Here is a 16015-nt window from a genome sequence, read left to right as displayed (position 1 = left end):
GTGTTGTTGTTTGTGTCGTACTGCTTTGCTTTATCTTGACCAGGTCGCAGTTGTAAATGACAACTTGTCGACCTGGTTAAATAAAGGTGAAATAAACATGTTTTTAAAAGACGAGCGACCCAGAGATGTGTGTGTGTGGGGGGGGTCCTTTAACAGAATGTGACTGGCAGAACGGGTGTTGTATGTGGAGGATGAGGGCTGCAGTAGATATCTCAGATAGGGGGGGGGGGGGGGGAACAGAGACTGTGTGTACCAACCTCTAAGATTCGACTGTACTCCACATCAATCTGAAAGACAAAGTCTGTGCCTCCAACGTACAGCTCATCACCATCTTCTGGTTGGAAGAAGACTGTGTGGTTCTGAGGAAGGTTATATTCCAGCCGGCCTTCTATCCTGTCTGGAGGAAGGAATAGAATATAATCTGTATGGAGCTGGATGGTGGTACGGCCATAGAAAGAATGAGCTGCATTAGCTATTATTTACAATGATTAATTATATTTCTCTGGGTACAGTAGAAGGTTTCAGAAAACAAAATGGGGACAAAGCCAGAATGTACATTTGAAGAAATGAAAGGAGGGAAAAAAACAGGACTGTTTTCATAATATTTGTGGGTAGATGTCAATACAGTAGTGTTCCACAGACAACTGTAATGCTGTTTTTACGTCCCTGTGGCACTATTCATTCACACACATATGATGGAAAGCATCATGTTGGTGTCATTTTCTACAGCGTCATTCTACAGAGTCAAGTAGCATCGGTATTCGTTTCACATGCTATTGAAGTCATCATGTAGACCTTAGGCAGTCATTCCATGCAGTGTGACATTCTGTTGAATTATCTTATTAGGTTAAGCTAATTATTTTCCATTTAGGGTTAGGCTAATTAATTTCCATTTAGGGTTAGGCTAATTCATCTCCATTTAGGGTTAGACTAATTCATCTCCATTTAGGGTTAGACTAATTCATCTCCATTTAGGGTTAGACTAATTCATCTCCATTTAGGGTTAGACTAATTCATCTCCATTTAGGGTTAGACTAATTCATCTCCATTTAGGGTTAGGCTAATTCTTTACATTTAGGGTTAGGCTAATTCATCTCCATTTAGGGTTAGACTAATTAATCTCCATTTAGGGTTAGGCTAATTAATTTCCATTTAGGGTTAGGCTAATTAATTTCTATTTAGGGTTAGGCTAATTCATCTCCATTTAGGGTTAGGCTAATTCATCTCCATTTAGGGTTAGACTAATTCATCTCCATTTAGGGTTAGGCTAATTAATTTCCATTTAGGGTTAGGCTAATTCATCTCCATTTAGGGTTAGGCTAATTCTTTACATTTAGGGTTAGGCTAATTCATCTCCATTTAGGGTTAGACTAATTCTTCTCCATTTAGGGTTAGGCTAATTAATTTCCATTTAGGGTTAGGCTAATTCATCTCCATTTAGGGTTAGACTAATTCATCTCCATTTAGGGTTAGGCTAATTAATTTCCATTTAGGGTTAGGCTAATTCATCTCCATTTAGGGTTAGGCTAATTCTTTACATTTAGGGTTAGGCTAATTCATCTCCATTTAGGGTTAGACTAATTCTTCTCCATTTAGGGTTAGGCTAATTAATTTCCATTTAGGGTTAGGCTAATTCATCTCCATTTAGGGTTAGACTAATTCATCTCCATTTAGGGTTAGGCTAATTAATTTCCATTTAGGGTTAGGCTAATTCATCTCCATTTAGGGTTAGGCTAATTCTTTACATTTAGGGTTAGGCTAATTCATCTCCATTTAGGGTTAGACTAATTCATCTCCATTTAGGGTTAGGCTAATTCTTTACATTTAGGGAAGGGCTAATTCTTTACATTTAGGGAAGGGCTACTTCTTTCTTTGAATGAAACGGACCATAGAATTACGTAAGGTTAACGTCCTCATGTGGCGTTCTTGTAATTTCAAGTCCCCAAGTACAATAAAGTAGCCCTCGGGTATATCATTCTGTTTCCCTGGGCTACATCATTCTGTTTCCGTGGGCTACATCATTCTGTAGCCCTGAGCTACATCATTCTGTTTCCCTGGGCTACATCATTCTGTTTCCCTGGGCTACATCATTCTGTTTCCCTGGGCTACATCATTCTGTTTTCCTGGGCTACATCATTCTGTTTCCCTGGGCTACATCATTCTGTTTCCCTGGGCTACATCATTCTGTTTCCCTGGGCTACATCATTCTGTTTCCCTGGGCTAGATCATTCTGTTTCCCTGGCTACATCATTCTGTTTCCCTGGGCTACATCATTCTGTTTCCCTGGCTACATCATTCTGTTTCCCTGGGCTACATCATTCTGTTTCCCTGGCTACATCATTCTGTTTCCCTGGGCTACATCATTCTGTTTCCCTGGGCTACATCATTCTGTTTCCCTGGGCTAGATCATTCTGTTTCCCTGGCTACATCATTCTGTTTCCCTGGGCTAGATCATTCTGTTTCCCTGGCTACATCATTCTGTTTCCCTGGGCTAGATCATTCTGTTTTCCTGGGCTACATCATTCTGTTTCCCTGGGCTATATCATTCTGTTTCCCTGGGCTACATCATTCTGTTTCCCTGGGCTACATCATTCTGTAGCCCTGAGCTACATCATTTTGTTTCCCTGGGCTACATCATTCTGTTTCCCTGGGCTAGATCATTCTGTTTCCCTGGGCTAGATCATTCTGTTTCCCTGGGCTACATCATTCTGTTTTCCTGGGCTACATCATTCTGTTTCCCTGGGCTACATCATTCTGTTTCTCTGGGCTACACCATTCTGTTTCCTGGGCTAGATCATTCTGTTTCCCTGGGCTACATCATTCTGTTTTCCTGGGCTACATCATTCTGTTTTCCTGGGCTACATCATTCTGTTTTCCTGGGCTTCATCATTCTGTTTCCCTGGGCTACATCATTCTGTTTTCATGGGCTACATCATTCTGTTTCCCTGGGCTACATCATTCTGTTTTCCTGGGCTACATCATTCTGTTTTCCTGGGCTACATCATTCTGTTTCCCTGAGTTAAATCATTCTGTAGCTACATCATTCTGTTTCCCTGGGATACATCATTCTGTTTCCCTGAGTTAAATCATTCTGTAGCTATATCATTCTGAATCCCTGAGCTATATCATTCTGTAGCCCTGAGCTATATCATTCTGTAGCAATATCATTCTGAATCCCTGAGCTATATCATTCTGTAGCCGTGAGCTATATCATTCTGAATCCCTGAGCTATATCATTCTGAATCACTGAGCTATATCATTCTGAATCCCTGAGCTATATCATTCTGTAGCCCTGAGCTATATCATTCTGAATCACTGAGCTATATCATTCTGAATCCCTGAGCTATATCATTCTGTAGCCCTGAGCTATATCATTCTGTAGCCCTGAGCTATATCATTCTGAATCCCTGAGCTATATCATTCTGAATCCCTGAGCTATATCATTCTGAATCCCTGAGCTATATCATTCTGAATCCCTGAGCTATATCATTCTGAATCACTGAGCTATATCATTCTGAATCCCTGAGCTATATCATTCTGTAGCCCTGAGCTATATCATTCTGAATCACTGAGCTATATCATTCTGAATCCCTGAGCTATATCATTCTGTAGCCCTGAGCTATATCATTCTGTAGCCCTGAGCTATATCATTCTGAATCCCTGAGCTATATCATTCTGAATCCCTGAGCTATATCATTCTGAATCCCTGAGCTATATCATTCTGAATCCCTGAGCTATATCATTCTGAATCCCTGAGCTATATCATTCTGAATCACTGAGCTATATCATTTTGAATCCCTGAAATAAATAATTATGTTTAGTTCTAATGCTGTCTCTCTAGGTGGTAGTTCTAATGTTGTCTCTCTAGGTGGTAGTTCTAATGTTGTCTCTCTAGATGGTAGTTCTAATGCTGTCTCTCTAGGTGGTAGTTCTAATGCTGTCTCTCTAGGTGGTAGTTCTAATGCTGTCTCTCTAGATGGTAGTTCTAATGCTGTCTCTCTAGGTGGTAGTTCTAATGCTGTCTCTATAGGTGGTAGTTCTAATGCTGTCTCTCTGGGTGGTAGTTCTAATGCTGTCTCTCTAGATGGTAGTTCTAACGCTGTCTCTTTAGGTGGTAGTTCTAATGCTGTCTCTCTAGGTGGTAGTTCTAAAGCTGTCTCTCTAGATGGTAGTTCTAATGTTGTCTCTCTAGATGGTAGTTCTAATGCTGTCTCTCTAGGTGGTAGTTCTAATGCTGTCTCTCTAGGTGGTAGTTCTAATGCTGTCTCTCTAGGTGGTAGTTCTAATGCTGTCTCTCTAGGTGGTAGTTCTAATGCTGTCTCTCTAGGTGGTAGTTCTAATGCTGTCTCTCTAGGTGGTAGTTCTAATGCTGTCTCTCTAGGTGGTAGTTCTAATGCTGTCTCTCTGGGTGGTAGTTCTAATGTTGTCTCTCTAGGTGGTAGTTCTAATGCTGTCTCTTTAGGTGGTAGTTCTAATGCTGTCTCTTTAGGTGGTAGTTCTAATGCTGTCTCTCTAGGTGGTAGTTCTAATGCTGTCTCTCTAGATGGTAGTTCTAATGCTGTCTCTTTAGGTGGTAGTTCTAATGCTGTCTCTCTAGGTGGTAGTTCTAATGCTGTCTCTTTAGGTGGTAGTTCTAATGCTGTCTCTCTAGGTGGTAGTTCTAATGCTGTCTCTCTAGATGGTAGTTCTAATGCTGTCTCTTTAGGTGGTAGTTCTAATGCTGTCTCTCTGGGTGGTAGTTCTAATGTTGTCTCTCTAGGTGGTAGTTCTAATGCTGTCTCTTTAGGTGGTAGTTCTAATGCTGTCTCTTTAGGTGGTAGTTCTAATGCTGTCTCTCTGGGTGGTAGTTCTAATGTTGTCTCTCTAGGTGGTAGTTCTAATGCTGTCTCTTTAGGTGGTAGTTCTAATGCTGTCTCTTTAGGTGGTAGTTCTAATGTTGTCTCTCTAGGTGGTAGTTCTAATGCTGTCTCTTTAGGTGGTAGTTCTAATGTTGTCTCTTTAGGTGGTAGTTCTAATGCTGTCTCTTTAGGTGGTAGTTCTAATGTTGTCTCTCTAGATGGTAGTTCTAATGCTGTCTCTTTAGGTGGTAGTTCTAATGCTGTCTCTCTAGGTGGTAGTTCTAATGTTGTCTCTCTAGATGGTAGTTCTAATGCTGTCTCTTTAGGTGGTAGTTCTAATGCTGTCTCTCTAGGTGGTAGTTCTAATGCTGTCTCTCTAGGTGGTAGTTCTAATGCTGTCTCTCTAGGTGGTAGTTCTAATGCTGTCTCTCTAGGTGGTAGTTCTAATGCTGTCTCTCTAGATGGTAGTTCTAATGCTGTCTCTCTAGGTGGTAGTTCTAATGCTGTCTCTTTAGGTGGTAGTTCTAATGCTGTCTCTCTAGGTGGTAGTTCTAATGCTGTCTCTCTAGGTGGTAGTTCTAATGCTGTCTGTTTAGGTGGTAGTTCTAATGCTGTCTCTCTAGGTGGTAGTTCTAATGCTGTCTCTCTAGGTGGTAGTTCTAATGCTGTCTCTCTAGGTGGTAGTTCTAATGCTGTCTCTCTAGGTGGTAGTTCTAATGCTGTCTCTCTAGGTGGTAGTTCTAATGCTGTCTCTCTAGGTGGTAGTTCTAATGCTGTCTCTCTAGGTGGTAGTTCTAATGCTGTCTCTCTAGGTGGTAGTTCTAATGCTGTCTCTAGGTGGTAGTTCTAATGCTGTCTCTCTAGGTGGTAGTTCTAATGCTGTCTCTTTAGGTGGTAGTTCTAATGGTTTCTTTCTGCATTGAGTATCACCAGCACACAGACTAGACTCTTCAGAGTTCACGGACTGTTATGTGATACGGCTAGAAAAACATCCCTAACTCCTAAAAACAGGTTGGAGCACTAAAATACAGGTATATAGGCTTCATATTTACACTGAGTGCACCAAACATTAGGAACCACCTTTAGTCAGGTCATGAACTATACAAGGTGTTGAAAACGTTCCACAGGGATACGGGCCCATGGGAAACTGTTGCGTGTGAAAAACCCAGCAGCATTGCAGTTCTTGACACACTCAAACCGGTTCGCCTAGCAACTACTACCATACCCAGTTCAAAGGAACTTAAATCTTTTGTCTTGCCCATTCAATCTCTGAATGGCACCTTTGCAGTAGTGTTGTAGTGTTGCTTTTGATACCATCGATCACCACATTCTTTTGGAGAGATTGGAAACCCAAATTGGTCTACACGGACACGTTCTGGCCTGGTTTAGATCTTATCTGTCGGAAAGATATCAGTTTGTCTCTGTAGATGGTTTGTCCTCTGACAAATCAACTGTAAGTTTCGGTGTTCCTCAAGGTTCTGTTTTATTTTGTTTTCAGTATATATTTGACCTCTTGGTGATGTCATTCGGAAACATGTTAACTTTCGCTGCTATGCGGATGACAGACAGCTGTACATTTCAATGAAACATGGTGAAGCCCCAAAATTACCCTCCCTGGAAGCCTGTGTTTCAGACATAAGGAAGTGGATGGCGGCAAATGTTTTACTTTTAAACTCGGACAAAACAGAGATGCTTGTTCTAGGTCCCAAGAAACAAAGAGATCTTCTGTTGAATCTGACAATTAATCTTAATGGTTGTACAGTCGTCTCAAATAAAACTGTGAAGGACCTCGGCGTTTCTCTGGACCCTGATCTCTCTTTTGACGAACATATCAAGACTGTTTCAAGGACAGCTTTTTTCCATCTTCGTAACATTGCAAAAATCAGAAACTTTCTGTCCAAAAATGATGCTGAATAATGTATCCATGCTTTTGTCACTTCTAGGTTAGACTACTGCAATGCTCTACTTTCCGGCTACCCGGTTAAAGCACTAAATAAACTGCTAGAATCCTGACTAGAACCAAAAAATGTGATCATATTACTCCAGTGCTAGCCTCTCTACACTGGCTTCCTGTCAAGGCAAGGGCTGATTTCAAGGTTTTACTGCTAACCTACAAAGCATTACATGGGCTTGCTCCTACCTATCTCTCTGATTTGGTCCTGCCGTACATACCTACACGTACGCTACGGTCACAAGACACAGGCCTCCTAATTGTCCCTAGAATTTCTAAACAAACAGCTGGAGGCAGGGCTTTCTCCTATAGAGCTCCATTTTTATGGAACGGTCTGCCTACCCATGTCAGAGACGCAAACTCGGTCTCAACCTTTAAGTCTTAATTGAAGACTCATCTCTTCAGTGGGTCATATGATTGAGTGTAGTCTGGCCCAGGAGTGGGAAGGTGAACGGAAAGGCTCTGGAGCAAGGAACCGCCCTTGCTGTCTCTGCCTGGCCGGTTCCCCTCTTTCCACTGGGATTCTCTGCCTCTAACCCTATTACAGGGGCTGAGTCACTGGCTTACTGGTGCTCTTTCATGTCGTCCCTAGGAGGGGTGCATCACTTGAGTAGGTTGAGTCACTGATGTGATCTTCCTGTCTGGGTTGGCGCCCCTCTCGGGTTTCTTGTGGTTTGGGAGATCTTTGTAGGCTATACTCAGTAGTAAATTGGTGTTTTGAAGATATCCCTCTAGTGGTGTGGGGGCTGTGCTTTGGCAAACTGGGTGGGGTTATATCCTGCCTGGTTGGCCCTGGTATCGTCGGGTGGGGCCACAGTGTCTCCCAAACCCTCCTGTCTCAGCCTCCAGTATTTATGCTGCAGTAGTTTATGTGTCGGGGGGCTAGGGTCAGTCTGTTATATCTGGAGTACTTCTCCTGTCCTATCCGGTGTCCTGTGTGAATTTAAGTGTGCTCTCTCTAATTCGCTCTCTCCCTCTCCTCCCTCATAATATTGTGTGACCGTTCGGACGCAACAGACAACTTTGCGAGACGTCCGATCTTTCGGACGTCTCCTGGTCTGACAAACGCCGCTCTGGTCCTGTCACCTTTCACTGCAGATGCGGAAGTGCGAGATCAGCGGAAGTGGATAGATCTCTCTCTCCATCTTAACCTGACAGATTATTAATGGGGATGTGGTGGATAGATCTCTCTCTCCATCTTAACCTGACAGATTATTAATGGGGATGTGGTGGATAGATGTCTCTCTCCATTTTAACCTGACAGATTATTAATGGGGATGTGGTGGATAGATCTCTCTCCATCTTAACCTGACAGATTATTAATGGGGATGTGGTGGATAGATCTCTCTCTCCATCTTAACCTGACAGATTATTAATGGGGATGTGGTGGATAGATCTCTCTCCATCTTAACCTGACAGATTATTAATGGGGATGTGGTGGATAGATCTCTCTCTCCATCTTAACCTGACAGATTATTAATGGGGATGTGGTGGATAGATGTCTCTCTCCATCTTAACCTGACAGATTATTAATGGGGATGTGGTGGATAGATCTCTCTCCATCTTAACCTGACAGATTATTAATGGGGATGTGGTGGATAGATGTCTCTCTCCATCTTAACCTGACAGATTATTAATGGGGATGTGGTGGATAGATGTCTCTCTCCATTTTAACCTGACAGATTATTAATGGGGATGTGGTGGATAGATGTCTCTCTCCATCTTAACCTGACAGATTATTAATGGGGATGTGGTGGATAGATGTCTCTCTCCATCTTAACCTGACAGATTATTAATGGGGATGTGGTGGATAGATCTCTCTCTCCATCTTAACCTGACAGATTATTAATGGGGATGTGGTGGATAGATCTCTCTCTCCATCTTAACCTGACAGATTATTAATGGGGATGTGGTGGATAGATGTCTCTCTCCATCTTAACCTGACAGATTATTAATGGGGATGTGGTGGATAGATCTCTCTCTCCATCTTAACCTGACAGATTATTAATGGGGATGTGGTGGATAGATCTCTCTCTCCATCTTAACCTGACAGATTATTAATGGGGATGTGGTGGATAGATCTCTCTCTCCATTTTAACCTGACAGATTATTAATGGGGATGTGGTGGATAGATGTCTCTCTCCATCTTAACCTGACAGATTATTAATGGGGATGTGGTGGATAGATCTCTCTCTCCATCTTAACCTGACAGATTATTAATGGGGATGTGGTGGATAGATGTCTCTCTCCATCTTAACCTGACAGATTATTAATGGGGATGTTTTTATTATGCTAATCAGATGTCTGCAGGGGTGCGGACATCCACTCTAGAGGGTTAAAGTAGTCCTTAATCCTATCAGTCCCAAGACCCCAGCAAAAAATCTGCCCATCTATAAATTGCCCAAACAACTACCCTCTTCCCCTCCTATATTTATTTATTTTGCTCCTTTGCACCCTCATCTACTCTCAAATCTACGATTCCAGTGCTATATTTTACTTCGCCACCATGGCCTATTTATTGCCTTTACCTCCCTTATCTCACCTCATTTGATCACATTGCATATAGACTTATTTTCCTACTGTATTATTGACTGTATGTTTGTTTATTCCATGTGTAACTCTGTGTTGTTGTATGTGTCGAACTGCTTTGCTTTATCTTGGCCAGGTCGCAATTGTAAATGAGAACTTGTTCTCAACTTGCCTCCTTCCAGTTCTCTGCTGCCAATGACTGGAACGAACTACAAAAATCTTTGAAACTGGAAACACTTATCTCCCTCACTAGCTTTAAGCACCAGCTGTCAGAGCAGCTCACAGATTACTGCACCTGTACATAGCCCACCTATAATTTAGCCCAAACAACTACCTCTTTCCCAACTGTATTTATTTTATTTATTTATTTAGCTCCTTTGCACCCCATTATTTTTATTTCTACTTTGCACATTCTTCCACTGCAAATCTACCATTCCAGTGTTTTACTTGCTATATTGTATTTACTTTGCCACCATGGCCTTTTTTGCCTTTACCTCCCTTATCTCACCTCATTTGCTCACATCGTATATAGACTTGTTTATACTGTATTATTGACTGTATGTTTGTTTTACTCCATGTGTAACTCTGTGTCGTTGTATCTGTCGAACTGCTTTGCTTTATCTTGGCCAGGTCGCAGTTGTAAATGAGAACTTGTTCTCAACTTGCCTACCTGGTTAAATAAAGGTGAAATTAAATTTTAAAAAATTATAGACACTATGACCTGGGATCTCCTATGGTCTTCTATGTAGAAGAACCCTTTCCATAGATAACTTTTAATAGTTTGTAGCTCAAACCATTCTGAATCTAAAGATGTTTTTATAAAACAAAATGTAAAAAAGACTTGGGCCAGTTATTAAGGATCTGCTCTTGTCTCACAAATACAGCTCTAGCTCAGCCCCAGTTAAGGTTTGTAGCGCAAACACATGATGTTTAAAAGGGGTTACATTGGGTTAGGACTGATCTTGATCTGAATACCCTTCCTCCTAGACTTTGATTGTTGCTTTTATGATATGGTTCGATATATATAAATATATATTTATTTTAAAAATTTAATTAAAAATGTTTAGATTTTTTGCACTTTGGGATTATTATTATGTAATGAAAATCGTTTTTACAACGGTAATACATTATTATTATTATATTATTGACACTTTGAATCAGACATGATAGCCTTCGTTGCAAAATTGTTACAGTTAATGAACAGGTGCGGTGTGCCGCAGCAGTCACAGAATACATGTACTTACCTTGTCTCAAGATGAGTCTTGGTATATCCCTCACACATCGGGTAAATGGAAAATTAATCAAAGCAAGAAAAACAAGCAAATTCATTTTTATGTTTTGATTTTGCGGTCAAACTACTCAGAAGAATTCATTGGTGTTGCCATGACGGCAATGGGTTGGAATCATGATGAACGTGCAAATGAATACGTTGCTGTCCGTCTCCTCAGCGTTCATCGCAAGCACTGGGAAATAACAGATTCCTCCCCGAAGGTAGAGGGAGGGAGCTTGTATCCCGCCTCCCTTCACTCCGGGTTCAACGTTTTTGTCCCATTATAAATCTAACGTTACTGCTAAAATAAAAAAGCTTATAAAATAACTACCCATCACATTACAAATCTAACGTTACTGCTAAAATAAAACACTTATACATTAACTTCCATCACCTTACAAATGTAACGTTACTGCTAAAATAAAACACACTTCTAAAATAACTTTCATCACCTTACAAATCTAACGTTACTACTAAAATAAAAAACACTTCTAAAATAACTACCCATCACCTTACAAATCTAACGTTACTACTAAAATAAAAAACACTTCTAAAATAACTACCCATCACCTTACAAATCTAACGTTACAACTAAAATAACAAAAAAACGTATATTTATTTCTATCTTGGTTTTTATTTCGATAAGGTGAGCCAATTATTTTATATGTTGTTGCCTGCCGTGACTAGTCAGCTACAGCTGAGTGTTTGATAGATCCGTGTGGATAAGACCAAGTCAACAAATGAAACGCCAGATGGCTAAAAACAAGCACACGATAACGTTAGCTAGCTAGCTAGCTGTTTGTTGCCAGGGAAACATGAACAAAGACCGTAGAGAAAAGCGAGACACCCGACTCCCTCATTGTATTTGTTATAGTTGCGGGTGGGAAGAGACGATTGGATTAAATATCGCTGCTTGTTAATTAAAGCATGTTTTTGCATGCAGTTTAAAGTTGATTGCATTCGGACGAAGGTGCCCTGGTCCGTTAGACGGCGAAGTCGGTTCAAAACACACAAAAAATAACATTAATTGTGTAGTAATTATTAGGATTCGGTGTTTTCCACATGTGATTGCTTTTGATAAAAACACTTGATCTGCTTTCCCAATGAAAACGAGTTCTTAGGTTACTGTTTGATTTGTGAAGGGAGCTCCACCCTCCCTGCATTGCCCCAATAACTGAGCGTAAAATAACTCCCTCGATATGTTAGACCAGAGCCAACTGGAAGCCAGATATCATGGAGGAACGGAAAGCAGTCCTCACATGAGAGAGGAAATGCCCACCGACACAGACAGGAAAATTGACAATTTTTCTTCAGTGGTAAACGGCCTAAGTAAACCATCTTATTTTTCCAGCATCTTTGAATTAAAGTGTTCTTGCTGAAAACAGCACTTTGGCGAAAATGTTAAGTTTAGCTAGCTAGCTACACATTGAACCAGCATCTGGGCAGAGGAGACCATGTATATACTATGATTTTTAACCATTTTATGCCGCGTTCAAAACAACTGGGAACACGGAAATCTCAGACCTCGGTGCGTTCACGACACCTGGGAACTCAGAAAAAAAACTAGCTCGGACTGGGAAAATCGTTTTGAACTGTCAAACAACTCAGAACACCAACTCGGGAACTCGGGGCCTCTTTCTGGAGCTCAGATTTTCCGACCAGAAGATCATTGATGTCATGATTTGACCTCGTATTTTTCTGAGTTCCCAGGTGTGGTGAACGCACCACTATGCCACGATTTTGCCATCTCAGATAAAATCTCCACGTCGAATGGATCACACACACTAAGTCAATCAAAAAGTGCCAGATGGACATTGTGATGTGTAGAATATCATGTGTAAGGAAGAATGGTGTAAATGTTTAGTGAGTGGACCATGATCAGTTGAACATGTTTTTTGGATGCTTAATATGCTGTCAATCTGATGATGTATTTCTCATGTCTACATCTGTTTATGTATGTGCTTGAAAAATAATTACCATTTAAAAATTGATGTTTTGTATATTTAAACATTTGTCTTTCTAAAACATTACAATTGACCCGATTTGATAACGTTGTGATGTGGAACTACAAGTCCCATCTGCCATTAGACATTTACATTTACATTTAAGTCATTTAGCAGACGCTCTTATCCAGAGCGACTTACAAATTGGTGCTTTCACCTTATGACATCCAGTGGAACAGCCACTTTACAATAGTGCATCTAGGTCTTTTAAGGGGGGGGGGGGAGAAGGATTACTTTATCCTATCCTAGGTATTCCTTAAAGAGGTGGGGTTTCAGGTGTCTCCGGAAGGTGGTGATTGACTCCGCTGTCCTGGCGTCGTGAGGGAGTTTGTTCCACCATTGGGGGGCCAGAGCAGCGAACAGTTTTGACTGGGCTGAGCGGGAACTGTACTTCCTCAGTGGTAGGGAGGCGAGCAGGCCAGAGGTGGATGAACGCAGTGCCCTTGTTTGGGTGTAGGGCCTGATCAGAGCCTGGAGGTAGTGAGGTGCCGTTCCCCTCACAGCTCCGTAGGCAAGCACCATGGTCTTGTAGCGGATGCGAGCTTCAACTGGAAGCCAGTGGAGAGAGCGGAGGAGCGGGGTGACGTGAGAGAACTTGGGAAGGTTGAACACCAGACGGGCTGCGGCGTTCTGGATGAGTTGTAGGGGTTTAATGGCACAGGCAGGGAGCCCAGCCAACAGCGAGTTGCAGTAATCCAGACGGGAGATGACAAGTGCCTGGATTAGGACCTGCGCCGCTTCCTGTGTGAGGCAGGGTCGTACTCTGCGGATGTTGTAGAGCATGAACCTACAGGAACGGGCCACCGCCTTGATGTTATTTGAGAACGACAGGGTGTTGTCCAGGATCACGCCAAGGTTCTTAGCGCTCTGGGACGAGGACACAATGGAGTTGTCAACCGTGATGGCGAGATCATGGAACGGGCAGTCCTTCCCGGGAGGAAGAGCAGCTCCGTCTTGCCGAGGTTCAGCTTGAGGTGATGATCCGTCATCCACACTGATATGTCTGCCAGACATGCAGAGATGCGATTCGCCACCTGGTCGTCAGAAGGGGGAAAGGAGAAGATTAATTGTGTGTCGTCTGCATAGCAATGATAGGAGAGACCATGTGAGGTTATGACAGAGCCAAGTGACTTGGTGTATAGCGAGAATAGGAGAGGGCCTAGAACAGAGCCCTGGGGGACACCAGTGGTGAGAGCACGTGGTGAGGAGACGGATTCTCGCCACGCCACCTGGTAGGAGCGACCTGTCAGGTAGGACGCAATCCAAGCGTGGGCCGCGCCGGAGATGCCCAACTCGGAGAGGGTGGAGAGGAGGATCTGATGGTTCACAGTATCGAAGGCAGCCGATAGGTCTAGAAGGATGAGAGCAGAGGAGAGAGAGTTAGCTTTAGCAGTGCGGAGCGCCTCCGTGATACAGAGAAGAGCAGTCTCAGTTGAATGACAAGTCTTGAAACCTGACTGATTTGGATCAAGAAGGTCATTCTGAGAGAGATAGCGGGAGAGCTGGCCAAGGACGGCACGTTCAAGAGTTTTGGAGAGAAAAGAAAGAAGGGATACTGGTCTGTAGTTGTTGACATCGGAGGGATCGAGTGTAGGTTTTTTCAGAAGGGGTGCAACTCTCGCTCTCTTGAAGACGGGAGGGACGTAGCCAGCGGTCAGGGATGAGTTGATGAGCGAGGTGAGGTAAGGGAGAAGGTCACCGGAGATGGTCTGGAGAAGAGAGGAGGGGATAGGGTCAAGCGGGCAGGTTGTTGGGCGGCCGGCCGTCACAAGACGCAAGATGTCATCTGGAGAGAGAGGGGAGAAAGAGGTCAGAGCACAGGGTAGGGCAGTGTGAGCAGAACCAGCGGTGTCGTTTGACTTAGCAAACGAGGATCGGATGTCGTCGACCTTCTTTTCAAAATGGTTGACGAAGTCATCTGCAGAGAGGGAGGAGGGGGGAGGGGGAGGAGGATTCAGGAGGGAGGAGAAGGTGGCAAAGAGCTTCCTAGGGTTAGAGGCAGATGCTTGAATTTAGAGTGGTAGAAAGTGGCTTTAGCAGCAGAGACAGAGGAGGAAAATGTAGAGAGGAGGGAGTGAAAGGATGCCAGGTCTGCAGGGAGGCGAGTTTTCCTCCATTTCCGCTCGGCTGCCCGGAGCCCTGTTCTGTGAGCTCGCAATGAGTCGTCGAGCCACGGAGCGGGAGGGGAGGACCGAGCCGGCCTGGAGGATAGGGGACATAGAGAGTCAAAGGATGCAGAAAGGGAGGAGAGGAGGGTTGAGGAGGCAGAATCAGGAGATAGGTTGGAGAAGGTTTGAGCAGAGGGAAGAGATGATAGGATGGAAGAGGAGAGAGTAGCGGGGGAGAGAGAGCGAAGGTTGGGACGGCGCGATACCATCCGAGTAGGGGCAGTGTGGGAAGTGTTGGATGAGAGCGAGAGGGAAAAGGATACAAGGTAGTGGTCGGAGACTTGGAGGGGAGTTGCAATGAGGTTAGTGGAGGAACAGCATCTAGTAAAGATGAGGTCGAGCGTATTGCCTGCCTTGTGAGTAGGGGGAAGGTGAGAGGGTGAGGTCAAAAGAGGAGAGGAGTGGAAAGAAGGAGGCAGAGAGGAATGAGTCAAAGGTAGACGTGGGGAGGTTAAAGTCGCCCAGAACTGTGAGAGGTGAGCCGTCCTCAGGAAAGGAGCTTATCAAGGCATCAAGCTCATTGATGAACTCTCCGAGGGAACCTGGAGGGCGATAAATGATAAGGATGTTAAGCTTGAAAGGGTTGGTAACTGTGACAGCATGGAATTCAAAGGAGGCGATAGACAGATGGGTAAGGGGAGAAAGAGAGAATGACCACTTGGGAGAGATGAGGATCCCGGTGCCACCACCCCGCTGACCAGAAGCTCTCGGGGTGTGCGAGAGCACGTGGGCGGACGAAGAGAGAGCAGTAGGAGTAGCGGTGTTGTCTGTGGTGATCCATGTTTCCGTCAGAGCCAAGAAGTCGAGGGACTGGAGGGAGACATAGGCTGAGATGAACTCTGCCTTGTTGGCCGCAGATCGGCAGTTCCAGAGGCTACCGGAGACCTGGAACTCCACGTGGGTCGTGCGCGCTGGGACCACCAGATTAGGGTGGCTGCGGTCATGCGGTGTGGAGCGTTTGTATGGTCTGTGCAGAGAGGAGAGAACAGGGATAGACAGACACATAGTTGACAGGCTAGAGAAGAGGCTACGCTAATGCAGAGGAGATTAGTCTAGTTTAGTAATGCTGCTGGTCGACCAAGCATGTTCACTCTGTTGGGACTACAAGTCCCATCTGCCATTAGTCTAGTTTAGTAATGCTGCTGGTCGACCAAGCATGTTCACTCTGTCGGGACTACAAGTCCCATCTGCCATTAGTCTAGTTTAGTAATGCTGCTGGTCGACCAAGCATGTTCACTCTGTCGGAACTACAAGTC

The 16015-nt window shown here is 43.7% G+C and overlaps 1 protein-coding gene across 1 annotated transcript in view; it reads right to left on the bottom strand.

Moving 5' to 3' along the window:
* sema7a (semaphorin 7A (JohnMiltonHagen blood group)) overlaps positions 1-11340 on the bottom strand; it is a 99200-nt gene extending 87860 nt beyond the window's left edge. Inside the window, exons 1-2 of the mRNA XM_065002836.1 lie at positions 10563-11340; positions 258-397 (exon numbers count right to left, since the gene is read on the bottom strand). Coding sequence (XP_064858908.1) covers positions 258-397; positions 10563-10647 — 225 coding nt within the window. The 5' untranslated portion in view covers positions 10648-11340. The remainder of the gene's footprint in view (positions 1-257; positions 398-10562) is intronic.
* Positions 11341-16015: the final 4675 nt, after the last annotated feature.

The sequence above is a fragment of the Oncorhynchus nerka genome, linkage group LG17 (assembly GCF_034236695.1).
Source record: "Oncorhynchus nerka isolate Pitt River linkage group LG17, Oner_Uvic_2.0, whole genome shotgun sequence".
In the NCBI taxonomy this organism is placed as follows: domain Eukaryota; kingdom Metazoa; phylum Chordata; class Actinopteri; order Salmoniformes; family Salmonidae; genus Oncorhynchus; species Oncorhynchus nerka.
Note: the sequence above shows the minus strand (reverse complement) of the source record. Positions and strands in the feature narration are given on the sequence as shown.